At 40.3% G+C, this 14,166-nt stretch overlaps 1 protein-coding gene across 17 annotated transcripts in view; it reads right to left on the bottom strand.

Annotated features, from left to right (window-relative positions):
- The window catches only part of NPAS3 (neuronal PAS domain protein 3), a 914,130-nt gene that overhangs the window by 120,993 nt on the left and 778,971 nt on the right, over nt 1-14,166 (bottom strand). For all 17 annotated transcript variants that reach the window (XM_080673292.1, XM_080673302.1, XM_080673301.1 and 14 more), the window contains one exon: nt 8,108-8,282. In XM_080673292.1, coding sequence (XP_080529418.1) covers nt 8,108-8,282 — 175 coding nt within the window. The remainder of the gene's footprint in view (nt 1-8,107; nt 8,283-14,166) is intronic.

Below are 14,166 nucleotides of genomic sequence, written 5' to 3'. Positions count from 1 at the left end.
GGGCTGAATTCTGCCCATAATTAATTCAGATGCCACTGGAGTTTCAATGGAGGGAGGAAGGCAGAGGAATGGATTACATAGTTTTAGTCCTAAGTGAGAGACTGTATTTTTTAAAAAGATGTTTTAGCCCAATGAAATACACACAGACAGGGTTAGTAGCGTTCTCTCTGGACTTCAGAAGCCCCTTGGAGAAAATTCCTCTGGTTTGATTCCTACCAGGGTCCTATCTCCTTTCTCCATCTAGTTCCTAGGCTTCCCATCTACTCTGTCCCTAATTTTTTACCCTTAACTCTAATCTTGGCTGATAAACTAACCTGTGTTTGGGGCAAGCCACTTTGAATTTCCATCACTTTCCCCTCATCTGTAAAGTAAGGATAACACACTGACCTGCCTCAGAGGGACAGGGTGTGAATTAACTTCTGTGATTAGCAGTTTCTGTGCTTTGCATACATCAAGCTGGATATGAATGCCAACCATTATCACAGTGGCCTGAGTACACTTTGCTGCTAAAGTTATACTCAGGATAAAACTGCTTGGCAAAGAGTTGACAACTGGAAGTTGCAAACTTTACACAGAAGCAATATTTCCAGCATTTTCCCCAAGCAATCATGAGTAAATTGCTCACTAGGGGTGGAAATGGTTTCCAGCCAGTTCTGCCTCTTCTGATCTGTGCACCCTGCAAAGCTCAGTCAATGCCAGGTAACCGATCCTTCGCCAGACTGCTCTTAAGTGCAGAAGAATTCAGAATGCTAGACAGGGATGAAATTTCTTTGCAGTGCTATGTATTAAAAGCAAATAACTCGTGCTTTGTTCAAGACAAAAGTTACAAAAGTAGAAACTACAATTTTTAATTATCCAATGACAAAGACCACCACATTTTTTTTTTTTAAATTGGAAAGAACAGGCCAATCCATTAACAATTTGTCTTGGGTTTCATTTTAGAAACTCTGAAAATGAACCCCTTATCACCACAGGTAAAGAAAAGTCAAAATTATGACCTGAAAAGCTATATAAAACAACTTAAAAATAATGGGTTTAAAAAATTGATTTTCTAAACCTTCAATAGGTTTAGGAAAAAATGCTACATATAAACTGAGTGAACCTATTGTGTATTCTGGTAAGAGGCCTGTGCTTCTATTATTGGACAAACCATTTGCTACCCTGTAAATACCACTGTATTAATTTATATAAAAGCTGCACTTTTTCGAGTCACAACCACTGTGTTCTAAATTTTGGAAGAAAACGTTTTAGAATGTCATACAGAACTATGCTGATCTCCAACATCTTCTCTGTTAATAAGAGGGAGGCTGCCTTTCTGTAGCTACATGAGTCATCAACACAGATTCTCACAGGTCAGCCTGTTGCGTCTCAAAGGATGCCGCTGTGGATTCTGGGAACTGGCCTGGAAGGGCGGAGCTCAGGCACTGGGCCAGCAGAGCCTTGTGGGACGAAAGAGATTTTACCTTACTTTTCTTTACTTCCCTTGGACAAGGTCCTAAAAGTACAAGGTTGCTTGCTTGCAAATGTTCTCATTGTACATAGACAAGCACACTAAAAAGCGTGAGCATACACAAGAAAAGGTGACAAGCGTGCCTAGGCCTTGCACACCAGGAGAGAGCGTGGGGAAATATTTATTCCCTTCTGGGGAAGTTCCAGGTGATCTTCTTTAGCTTAGCTGGGAATAAAGGTGACATTTAAGAATAGACTACTTTCTGCATGAAAAAATGGCACTGCATCAGTTAGCTTTTTTTGAGACCAAAGAAGCATTTTAAATGTGGCCAGGATGTCCTTGTAATGGTACTGGCTTATTTTTGGAGCATATATGTCATTTTCATTGAGGGGTGAAAGGCCTTTTCTATTTCATTTTAAAATAACAATGATATAGCTAAGGAAAAGAAATAATTTTTCTAAGTTTTGGATAAAAAGTGAGTTTTTATGCTGAACCAATGATCCCTTTGGGTTATGAAAATATTAGTTTTTGCTAGGCTCTTTCTGACGATGATATGTGACACATCCATGTGCACCTGGGGTTCCCAGGAGGCAGCCAGTGTGGGGATGGTGCACGTATCTGGACCCTTGCTACAGCTGCAGGACAGAGGCATTTCCTACTCAATTCATGAGAGGTAACCGTGGTACATTATCTGATGGATTTATCTTTGCTGATATTATATGAATATGGAAAAGAATTCAATGTGTGTTTACAGTTTGATAAACATTCAACATAAATTATACATTTTAATTTCATTTATTTGTTGGGGACTCTGGAAAGCAGGAATTTCATCGCATACAAACTGCCACTCAGATTGAAGAATCACCGGTTTCCTGAAAAGGTACACTAATTGCAAGAACAAAATTCATTTCCATCTGAAGTGAGTCACTATGGCTTATAATCAGAGTTTTTAAAAGACAACAGTGGTGAGCTGTCCTAGTGACTATACAGTTTGTATTTTACACTTCCAGTGGATCCAACATTGTCATCGAGAATAAATCAAGTGCTAATAAACCTTCCATTTGCCAATTTGAATGTCATAGTTACCACACTATTTATATCTGAAAGAACTTGGCCTGATCTCTTAGCATTAGCATGCGGAACAGTCTCCATGATATTATCTTACCATATAATGACTCCAAAAATCTCGCAGAGATTAATGGTGATAACATAATTCCAAAAAGTTGCCACTCTACATGCAGAAATATATTGGCAATAAAAACCAGTCACTGTGTGCCTTTCCCCAGCAGGAGATCTCTCACTTTTCTTTGATTTTTAAAGGCTTCAGATCAATAACTGGAGTGTCATTATTAACAGCTCCCTCAACACCTTGGCCAGCACTAATATTAAATCCATTACACCTTCTGTTTGACATTTGCAGTACAGCAGAAAGTGCTGTAGATACAGTCACATTGTCTGGGGACTGGGGTTGGATGTGGGGTTAGAAAGATGGTTTCCCTTTGCCTGACTTCTAAATTCAGTTCATTGATAGGAAACTTGAACCAATAATAAGAAGAAAAGAACCCTGCATCCCCAATGACCCTATATCCAATGGTAGATAATTCACCCATAAAAGTACGAGTGTATCTCATATCTAAGCAGTTTTTGAGACAAAATATTGATCTGAACCTCAGACAGTTTTTTACATTCATCTGTTCCTCTAATTATATCACTTGTGAAAATTGTCTAATGATTTCAGAAGTATAGAGCTCCTGTAGAATCAGGAGCTGATCAAATTGACCATAGCACAGAGGCATATGTAGAAAAGGCAGATTATTTCCAGTCAGGCAAGTACTCAACTGCTTCAATTTTGCTTGCCTTTAAAATATCCAGGACATACAGTAGGCGTAATAGCATAAAGATCATTCTCCTGCAATGATTATCTTCACACTCCCCCCTCCCCCATCAAACAAGCTAGATCTTCTTGGAACTTAACCTCTACTTTTAGACAACAAATGGTTAACGGTGTTGCTGTAGTTATTCTTCACCAAAAGTACTGTCTCATACATTTTGCTAAATTGTCTAAATCCTGGTGCAGTATTGATTTCTCCCTCTATGAGCTTGCACCCATTCAATAAGCTGCAAGAACCTCTCGCCCTGACTGAATCCCCTCCAAAGCAAGACCCAGGCACATTACTCCTGACAGTGGTCCTGAAGCTGGGAACTGATTGTTAGCTAGTGGGAAACAAACCACTGGAGACAGAGCGGACATTTTATGTTATAGTGAGAAACATGACAGGGAAAGTGAATACGCAGGCTACCAGAAGCATGTATGTTATGATATTTAAGCAAACAAAGGAACCCCACCACATGACTGTACCTGTGTATAGGAGCAGAAACAAACCTGGAAGGATGGGCATATAGTACATACACGGGGTCATTTGGGGGTAATGTCATGTTGGTTGCTTTTTTTTTTTTTTTTTTTTCCTGTATTCTCTGGATTTTTTACAACGAATTGAATTAATTTTATAACTGGAGAAAAAACCAACCTGTTTTAGTAAGGAGGAAGGCGTAAAACACAACAATGTTATGACCTAACCTAAGGAATATTACTCTTTGCTGCCAAAATAGGGAGATTTTCACAAAGTTCCTCTAGGACAGTGGTCGGCAAACTGTGGCTAGCGAGCCACATGCGGCTCTTTGGCCTCTTGAGTGTGGCTCTTCCACAAAATACCATGGCCTGGGCGAGTCTATTTTGAAGAAGTGGCGTTAGAAGAAGTTTAAGTTTAAAAAATTTGGCTCTCAAAAGAAATTTCAATCGTTGTACTGTTGATATTTGGCTCTGTTGACTAAAGAGTTTGCCGACCACTGCTCTAGGATTTCTTAAAAGAGTCGCTTTTCTGCTTATGAAATGTTTAAAAGATACAGCATTGGAATTTAGTAAGAGGGTAGCACTCATAACCCCAAGATCACAGAGTCATTAAGAGTGGTGAAAAGGTTCACCCAGATCCACAGAAAGAGAACGACCCATCCAGACATCACGCCCGGAGGCTCTGTGCTCCTCAGGGTGCAGGAGCCTGGTGGATTGCACACAGCAGTCTCCCCCAAAACCTGGGGACAGCTCCAGACAGGCACGCCGGAACCCCATAACTTTCAATACGGCCACCTATTTATTTTTCATACACCTGCCTTAAGAGTTCCCTAAAAGAAAGATGTTAATAAACTATTAAGAAATGTGCATCCATATAAAATATTTATCTGGGTTTGCTGTCCAGTCTACAGATTTTTTTCCCCTCTCATCATCTTGAGGCTGGTTGAAGACAAGACAATCAAAGGACTGGCGGTTCAAAGAAAAAGAATTCCTATCATGGCACAGTCTCATGCCTCTGAGGCTGGTTTAGTCACTTGCTTCCTTTTATTATTATGCCAAATGTTGTTTAGATTTCAGTCATTTAGTAATGCTACACTGAACACATCAGGGCTTCTGAGAAATTTCCTACCTACTAGTCCCCTAATTTTCATAATCATCACATATTGATATCCCTTTCCAACCACATTACACTATTATTTAAAAAAGAATCTGTGTTTTACCGGAGTTTAAAAGATTATGATGCAACGAACAGTCTTCAGAAATGTTCCTCTGTGTTATTAGGAATTAGGAAATCTTGTTAAAATTCTTCCAGCTTTTAAGAAACATAAGCAGCTTTGGGACGTAGTGCCTGACATGAACTTTTAAAGTAATTCCCTTGGAGCAATGATCTGCATTAGTGAGGATATCCAGCTAAAGGGAGCACCCCACCCTGCTTCTCAGTATTTGAGCAGTCAGTCTAATTGCCCTTTCAAGCCAAAGATGGAAAAGAACCCACACTGCAGACTTTTAAAGCAAAGTACGTTTAACCTTCTCTAATGGCAGGAGAGACACTCTCCATCAAGGGAGAGAAACCTTCTTACGCGACCGCCGCTAATGAGCCCAGGTTGTTAAGGAGTGTGCTTAGAAAGCAGAGTTTTTTATTTTACTAGTTAGCTTGGCTCAAGAAAGCAGGAGGAAGAAACCCAAGTAAATTTTCAATCACACCTCAATTGTTAAATGACAACACAACTTTAAGGGGGACATGCTATTCTAAAACCCAGAATGAAAAGATGCCCAGTGAGGACTGAGGGCTCAGAGTGCACCTGGAGTTGCTTTCTGCCAGCTGTGCTGCAGAGAAGGCACGGGTCTAGCCGAGCTCTATATGCAACTTAAATCAGTGTGATTTGGACTCTAGCTTAGGAGATCCTAGCAGAACTGGTTTACAGGCTATGGATATTTTCCCTCCCGATCAAAGTCTTTTCCAAGTGACAGTCGCCCTCAACGTGTTTGTGTTTGTGGAGACATCAAGCTCAGTGTGAATCAGCAGTGTCAGTGGGCTACTAAGAAGACCTAGTTCCACCGTAGGTGGTGTTAACAGAAGGACAGCAGCGTGAACGGAGGAAGGCCACAGTCCCTCTGCTTTGTACTCATCAGAATACAGCTCGAGGGCCACACTTAGTTCCTACACTCATATTTTTCTAGGGTCACCACAAACTGGAGCACAGCCAGGGAAGGGTGACTAGGGTGGAGAGAGTCTTACGAACATGCATAATGGCTGTGGAATCAGGCTGTTTGACCTGGAAAAGAAGGCAGGCAGGAGGAAGGGGCATTTGGTGTAAGTGATTTCATATATTTGAGAGGTTATGCTGGGCAGAAGGAGTAAATCTGAAATGTGGTCTCAGAGGGTAGACCTTGGATCAGAAGGAGAAGCTACATCAACGTAGACTCTGGCTCCATGTTAGGGATAATTTCTATTAGAGCCGCTCCCCAAAGGAGTGGGTAGCCTAGTATGTTGCTTAGCTTCCCATCAGGAGCAAGTTCCAGCAGAGAGTGAGAGGTTATCTGTTGGTTTTGCCTGCTCATAGGTTGGAGGTCAGATGAAAGGATTGTTGAAAATCCTACTTAAACCGAGAGTTTGTGATTCAGGGAAACAAAGTCCACATTTCTAAGGCTTTAGTTCATATGAAGATTGATAAACTTGAATTCTTACACATTGAGTGCTTTTCCTCTCCCAGTCTACATGAAGGAATAGAAAACTATGTATGTGCATGTGCTGCTTCTCCATCTGCCCAGATGTGAACATCCTAGTGACTGAAAAAGCAGTTCCAATGAGCTCACTGACACATCTATTCAGTAAAGTCAGTGAGCAATGCCATAAGAATATATGACTACACCCCCCCCCCCAAAAAAAAATTGCCATTTGTAAGTAATAAAGAGCAGTCTTAACTACTCTCTTTCTCAGGCGTGGAGCTCACTGAAGAAGGATGCTCACTTGTGGTACAGATACTGCCCTACAAGCTGCAGGTGACTTAAACGAGGAAACATGGATTGGTTCTAGATGGAATTAAATTATTTTCCAAAAAGGACAAATATGTTTTTTCCCTTCTGTGTGAGCAAACATGCTGTGATTATTCATAAGCAGGTCAAATTACAACATTTCCTTAGAAGTATGTAGAGTTATTTTAGTGGTAATTTTTAGAGCTTTTTTTGTCTTTATTTCTATAAAATGCTTTTGTGTTGTGAATCTGTTTTAAAACAGCATATCAAATAAAGTATAAGCATCTTTAGAGTGCAAAAATAATTTCTTAAACAAGCAAATAAAACTTTGCACTTCAAATCAGGCCTTGATTCATTAAAAATCTTAAACTTCTCATGAGAAAAATTAACATTTAAACCAGTGCTGCTTGGCCAAGCACTCCACCACACAAGAATATGAAATATCTCCTCTAAAAAAGTACAAAAAGGACAAAACCACAAATGTGGAACTTCAATTAATTTAAAGCCCCAATCAGCAAAGAATAAATCCTTCGCAGATCTAATTACCAGCGCTCTCGGAAGACCCAGGCCGACCAGCCAATCTTCCCCGTGTTTGAACAGCTTGATGAACTAGGGGACTGATGGATATCAAGTCATTTTGTTTAATTTATAAATGGATTTTCCCCTAATACTTAAATTATCATCAGTACAACACAATGAAAATGGGAACATTCTGAATGCAAAGTCTATAAGAGTCCTGGAAGGAATCCCAATGAGGAATGTCACCTCTGTTCATTCCTCTATACAATTGATCTAATTAAATACTGAGGGTAGAAAGGCAGTTTAAAATGTAGCCATTTCTGTTTTCTTTTTAGCCCTAATTTATCTGTTCACATCTTTCAAGTACCTTCTGATGCTTACGAAAAAAGAAATTGAGATTTCTGCAAGTCCCTCATACTTTTAATTCTCTGTAAGCTAATATTCAAAAAGTCTCTGCTACAGATTTTGCTGAATAATAAATAAATGCATTACATTTAGCCACGGTAACAATAAAAGGAAGAGGGCTCTCCAAATCTGAACCTTTCCCTCCAATAATTTGACAATGAAACTAAAGGCACTAGTGCCTTCTATATTTATTGTTCAACAGAAATCAGATCCCTGGATTATACTTATTAAAATGTCTCCTTATTTTCAAATCTCTTCTTTATTTAATTACTGCATGGGACAGAAAGCTGCATGGAATTGTTAAATACCATTAAACCTATTTATAATCTCTTCACACTGGCAACTTGTGTGCAATCATTGGCAAAGGTCCTGCCCACCAACCCACACGTTGGGATTGCAATTCCCACCTGGCTCGGGGGTCTCTGACTGGGAGGAGGAAGATGCTGAGCTGGCTCCGTCCTCAGTGGTACCCTGGGAGAGGAGACCCCGCCCAGGTGGGAGCTTCATGCCCAGCTGCTCTGCCATCTCCACGTGGTCCCCGGGGTGGACATAGTCAAAGACGCTGCTGCCTGTCAGCTCCACCTACAGGGGGAAGAGAAAGAGTGGGAAAGAGAGGTGTCACAGGCTTTCAATGTCATATTCAGGACCACTGTGATTCAGATTCTGAGCAGAAAAGGAAATATACACAGCCCTCAGAAACAATCGTGATTCTAAGTCATTATCCTCAAATGCTTAAGGATTCTTGAAATGGAAAGATTTTTTTTCCACATGTATTTATTTAGCAATTGTTTAGGACAGTTTTTTCTCATACACTGTTGTTTGCATAAAGCCCAAACATCCTGTGAAATGTGGGTGAGTCTGCCTTAGGTTCAGCTGTGTTCTCCACACATCATCACATGCTCGCATTTTGGGTGTCAACCAGATGATTGACTGAATGCTACAGTTTTCTATTGAGAAGTTGGCGCTTTGTATAGAAATAGCCAGAGACAGCGGATGAGTGTTTCCCTTAAAGCACACAGATTCCCAAGATGCGTATTTATACATATCAGCTTATTTCTATGTAAATTTAAATGGAAGAAGTGCTGCTTACAAATATATGCAAAGGCATAATGTTTTCATTAAATATTACTCATTAGTTCTGTAATAATATGGAGAATTTTCCATGCAAAAGAGGTCAGCTGGGGTCTGCAGCAGCCATTTTGTTTTTTCTGCTGGTATCAGCTTGTTTTGCCTTCAATCTAATAAAATTCATGGTACAAATCTCCTTGAGGGCTTTAAAATGTTTTATTTTGTAGACTCTTTGTATTAGGCTGACTCTGAAGGTAGAGAATGAATATGAAATATCAGAGGGGGCTCAGCCTGAAATGGAGAAACTGCCTATTTCGGTGCTAAGGGGCCAGAAATTGCTGCTAAGGATTGGCCTTACCTCTGAACTCCTCTGATGCTGTAGCGCTTCCTTCCTTCCAAGAATAGCAATCATGCTCCTAAACTAGTGTAGTGGGGTTATAGGTACTATGACAGGGAGAGATGTATCAGCAACAGAACAAGGAAAAGCTCTTCCCCGGGTCACTAATGGGTTTCCCAGCCCTCTGCAGTTGCATGGTCTCGGGCCAGCTATGATGTGCCACAGGAACTGCCAGGTCAGGGTATCACAGTTTCTTGGTGGATATTTACCTAAAACCCCTTCCTACCTCATCGCCTTTCCTGTGTAATTTGCTTCATGCCTCCAAATTCCACCTGAATGCCTGCACTCTTTCCTGCGAGAAGGAGGGTTGTCACAGAGAGCCAAATCCCAGAGCAATTACTAGCCCCAGATCTCCAAGTCCTAGGAAAATGATCACATCTACCCCCAGACCCTATTTGATTAAAATCTTAACAGGCTACACATCTTCACCATCTATCAATTAACAGAGGTATAGCCAGAAAAATGGGAGGCTACATTCAGTTTGGTGAATAGCTGTTCCTGAAAAAGGCTCACATAACTTTTACCGAAAATGAGGTACTTTCTCTCTGCTATTAAATTACACTCTCCTACTGTATTACCCTACTACTGACTCTATCATTTTACAATAACTATTTCCTCCATTTGATATTGTTACAGAGAGTAAATCAGAATTCATAAGTGATCAGTTCCTACCCTCTGGGAGGGAGGGATTACATGGAAATAATCCCTTTAATGTGCGCCTTGCCTCTAAGCATTTCACACAGCAGTAAATGGGTAAGCTGACTTTGAGCAATTAGGAAATTAAATGAAACTAATAAAATGTGTGTTTTAATATTTCTTGATGGTTATTTTGTTTGGGGATTAGTGGATATGAGGGAGTCTCTTTTTCATTTTGCATGGAGTCCAAGTGCACCACTTTAATAAATATTTCTGTCACTTTTCTCAAACTCCGAGCCTTTCTCTAATACTGAAATGTAGCTTTTGGCACAGACCATGGATTGTGATAAGATGACAACACAGGTGGGAGATACAGTCGAATTTTAGGGTCCTGGTTGCTGAATATTCATGTAAGCCGGTCTTATGGAGAGGAGGGGTAGGTGGCTGGCTCCACGGCCTGGTTTGCTTGGATGTGCAGGCATTTCCTTTCCACAAAATAATATCCTGAGAACAGCACATCTAGAACAGGACTGCGCCACACTGTGCCAGCTCACACTATGGTCCAGTGAGGACGTTCTCCTCCAATGATCTCATAGGATCCTGAGGTCAAGAGACCCCAGAGCCTATATTAGATAGAAAGGCTGGCACTGAGAATTTGACCCTATCACCGTTTTTATGTATGTATTGTAGCCAAGGTCACACAGTGCGACCTCGTGTAGGAGAAAGCACAAAATACTTGCGGTCATAACCTGACTTGAAAATCAGACTATTTTTCTCCTCTGCTGTGTGACCTTAAACAACTCATTTAACTTCTCTGGGCTTCCGTTTCCTATTCTGAAAGGCAGCAGTATTGCTGCTCTGCAGGACTCTGGGGAACACGCTACATGGAAAGCTTTGTTTTTTCCCCAGCTCTCAGGCCCTGCCTGGCACCCGTGGAGTGGTGCTCCCACGCTGGGGAAAAAACAAAGCTTTCTTTACCTGCCTCAAAGCCCAATTTTGAAAATCCAATGAAACCATGCACAGAAAGTCACTTTGTGCGAAATCAGCAGTACAGGAATGCCTGCTGTTGTTGTTGCTCTTTGGAGGCTAAGAATGGATGAAACACAGACATGTATGTTCCCGCGTAACTTTGATGAGTTCTGAGGCTTTGTGTGGTCACTTTGGGACATTACTTTAGTCGGAAGGGGTGCAGCAGAAGAGATGCATGCTTAGAGCCTCAACTATAACAATAACCATCTTCATAGCTACCTACCACTATATACAAGCACTTTTCACTCTTTCCTTTGATCATCATAGCAATCTTTTAAACTGGTATGATCATCCTAATTTTACATCATCATCATCACATCCCATATTCATCTATCACTTTCAACACTTCTCATGCTGTTTTTTACCTAGTACAATTTTAGAGCAAGAAGACACTGTCAAAAACATCCATTAATATCCCCTATTTAATAGGTGGAAACTTTATGGTTCTGAGAAGTTACAAGGCTTGTTCAAGTTTACCCAGGTGTTTAATGGTAGAAGCAGGGCTGTACACACACTGGCTAACTATCGGTTTACTACTTTTCTCACTAAACCTGTGTCTGGTTTATTTTCCAGTTTAGTAAACCTACTTTATGCCTTCTTTTGGCCCAAGAGTCCAATGGCAAAGCATCCTTAGCCCAGGGGACTGCCAGTCCGCCTTCCCTCAGCCTCCTCTCTCCATGGTGCTCAATGTTATCTCCTGAATAAAAGTGAAGATAAGGGATAGAGGAGCTCAGACTTCCAGTCAAGATGGTGAAGTGAGTAAAAGTTGTGTTTACCTCCTCCCATGGACGCATACAAATTACAACTAAATTGCAGAAAAACCATCATTCAGAATTACCTAAAGACTGCCCAAAGAGAAGTCGCATAACTAAAGACACAAAGAAGTGACACCAAGACAGGTGGATTTGTGAAACATGTTGGTCCCACGCCCACGGTGTGGTGATTAAGAGTTGGGAGGGATATCTCGGCTACACAGGTCCCCTCCTAAAGAGTGAGGGTTCCCAGCCCCACACCCAAGACTCCAGTGCAGGGAAGAAGAGTCCCCTTAACATCTGGCTATAAAAAAACCAGCAGGGATTACATATGAGTGAGACAGAGGGCAGCGGGAGACCTAGGAGCCCTCTTAAAGGACCACTTACTAGTAAAGGTCCTGAGCATAGACTCACTCGCTCACAAACTCACTCACTCTAGCTCCAGCCAGGGGCATCAGCCTGAAAAGTGCCAGCAACATACAGGGAGGAACTAAATTGACTAGCTCCAGGGCCAGGACAGGAGGGCAGGGCAGCTCTTTCCAAGGACAGCGTGGCTGGCAGGTGCAATTGTTCCTTTGCTGACCCCTCCTCCCACTCAGCTGGCACAGTGCAGGCAGGCACCAAATCTGTGCTGCCCATTAACCTGGCTAACACCCTTTATCCTGCCTGGCGATTCCCTGAGGCCCTGCCACACCCAATTAATGTGTCCAGCCCAAACCTCTTCTGGTGGCTTTTCCACATAAGAGACCTGCCTAGGTTCATGTTGTGCACTTTCCTAAAATCTCTCAGAAGTCTACAAACCTCGGACAAGCAGCAGCTGGCCTTGGCATTCTCTGTACTTCTTGCTAGTGGCTCTAAACCCACATAAGAAGTGACCAGTCTCAACTTGCATTGTAACACCCACCAGGTGGCCCTACACCTCGCATAAGTGGCTGCCAGTCTTGGCTTGGAATGTTGCTTCAAGTAAGCAGCAATAAGCCTGAAAAAGCGGCAGCAATAAGCCTGAAAAATACCATATAAACAATTTAAAATTACACCTAGAACCATTAGAAAAAGAAGAATAAAACCCAAAGTGAGAAAGAAAATAATAAAGACCAGATTGAAAATAAACAAATGAGAGTCATATATGTATGACTAATCAAAGGATCAATGAAGCCTAGAGCCGGTTCTTTGAAAAGCTAAGCAAATTGATGATTTTTAAACCAGACTCACCAAAAAAAAATTAAAAATGAGAGAGAGTCAGAGAGAAAGAAAACCCAAATAAATACAATCAGAAATGAAAGAGGAGAAGTGATAAATGACACCACAGAAATACAAAGAGTTTTAAGAAAATATATGGACAGTTATGTGCCAACTAATTGGACAACCTGAAAAAAAATTGATTAGTCCTAGAAACAATCTTACAAGACTGAATCAAGAAGAAATAGAAAATCTGAACAGACCAATAACTACTAAAAAATAGAATAAGTAATAATAAACTCCTAACAAATAAATTCTTGGAACAGATGGCTTTACAGGTGAATTTTACCAAACATTCAAAGAATTAACACCTATCCTCAAAGTAGTCTAAAAAGTGGAGGAGGAGGAAAGGCCCCCAAGCCCATTTTATTAGGCCAGAATTACCCTGCTTCTAAAATCAGACAAAGGGCATTAAAAAAATTATAGACCAATATTCTTGATGAATATAGATGCAGAAATTCTCAACATAATGTTAGTAGACCAATTCCAGCAACACATTAAAAGGTTAATACATCATGATCAAGTGAAATTTATTCCTGGGATGCAAAGTTAATTCAATATACACAAATCAATTAATGTGATACAACACATAAATGAAATAAAGGATACAAGTCATATGATTGTGTCTATGTAGAAAAGCATTTGACAAAATCTAGCATCTTTCTATATTAAAAACTCTCAGCAGTGTGGGGATAGAGAGAATATACCTCATCATAATAAAGGCCATACATGACAAACCACAGCTAAAAACTGTGAAAAACTGAAAGCTATTTCTTTAAGATCAGGAACAGGGCAAGGATGCTCACTTTTACCACTTTTATTCAATACAGTATTGGAAGTCCTAGCCACAGCGATCAGACAAGAAATAGAAATAAAAGGCATCCAAATTCAAAAGGAAGAATTAAAAGTGTAATTAATTGCAGATAACATGATACTACAGTATACAGAGAACCCTAAAGAATCTATAAAAAATCTATCAGAACCAATAAATGAATTCAGTAAAGTAGCAGGATACAAAATTAATATAGGGAAATCAGTTGCATTTTATACACCAATAATGACCTATCAGAAGGATAAATTAAGAAAACAATCCTATTTACAATTGCATCAAAAAGTATAAAATGTGTGGCAATAAAATTATCCAAAGAGGTAAAAGATCTGTATTTGGAAAATTATATGACATTGGAGAAAGAAATTGAAGAGATACAAATAAATGGAAGCCTATACTGTGCTCATGGATAGGAAGAATTAACACTATTAATTTTTTTATGTCACATCATTAAAATGTCCATACTATCAAAAGCAATCTATAGATTCAATGCAATCCCTATCAAAATACCAACTG

The sequence above is a fragment of the Plecotus auritus genome (genome assembly GCF_963455305.1).
Source record: "Plecotus auritus genome assembly, chromosome: 1".
NCBI lineage: Eukaryota > Metazoa > Chordata > Mammalia > Chiroptera > Vespertilionidae > Plecotus > Plecotus auritus.
The sequence above is the reverse complement of the archived record's forward strand: the minus strand, read 5'-3'. Positions and strand labels throughout refer to the sequence as shown.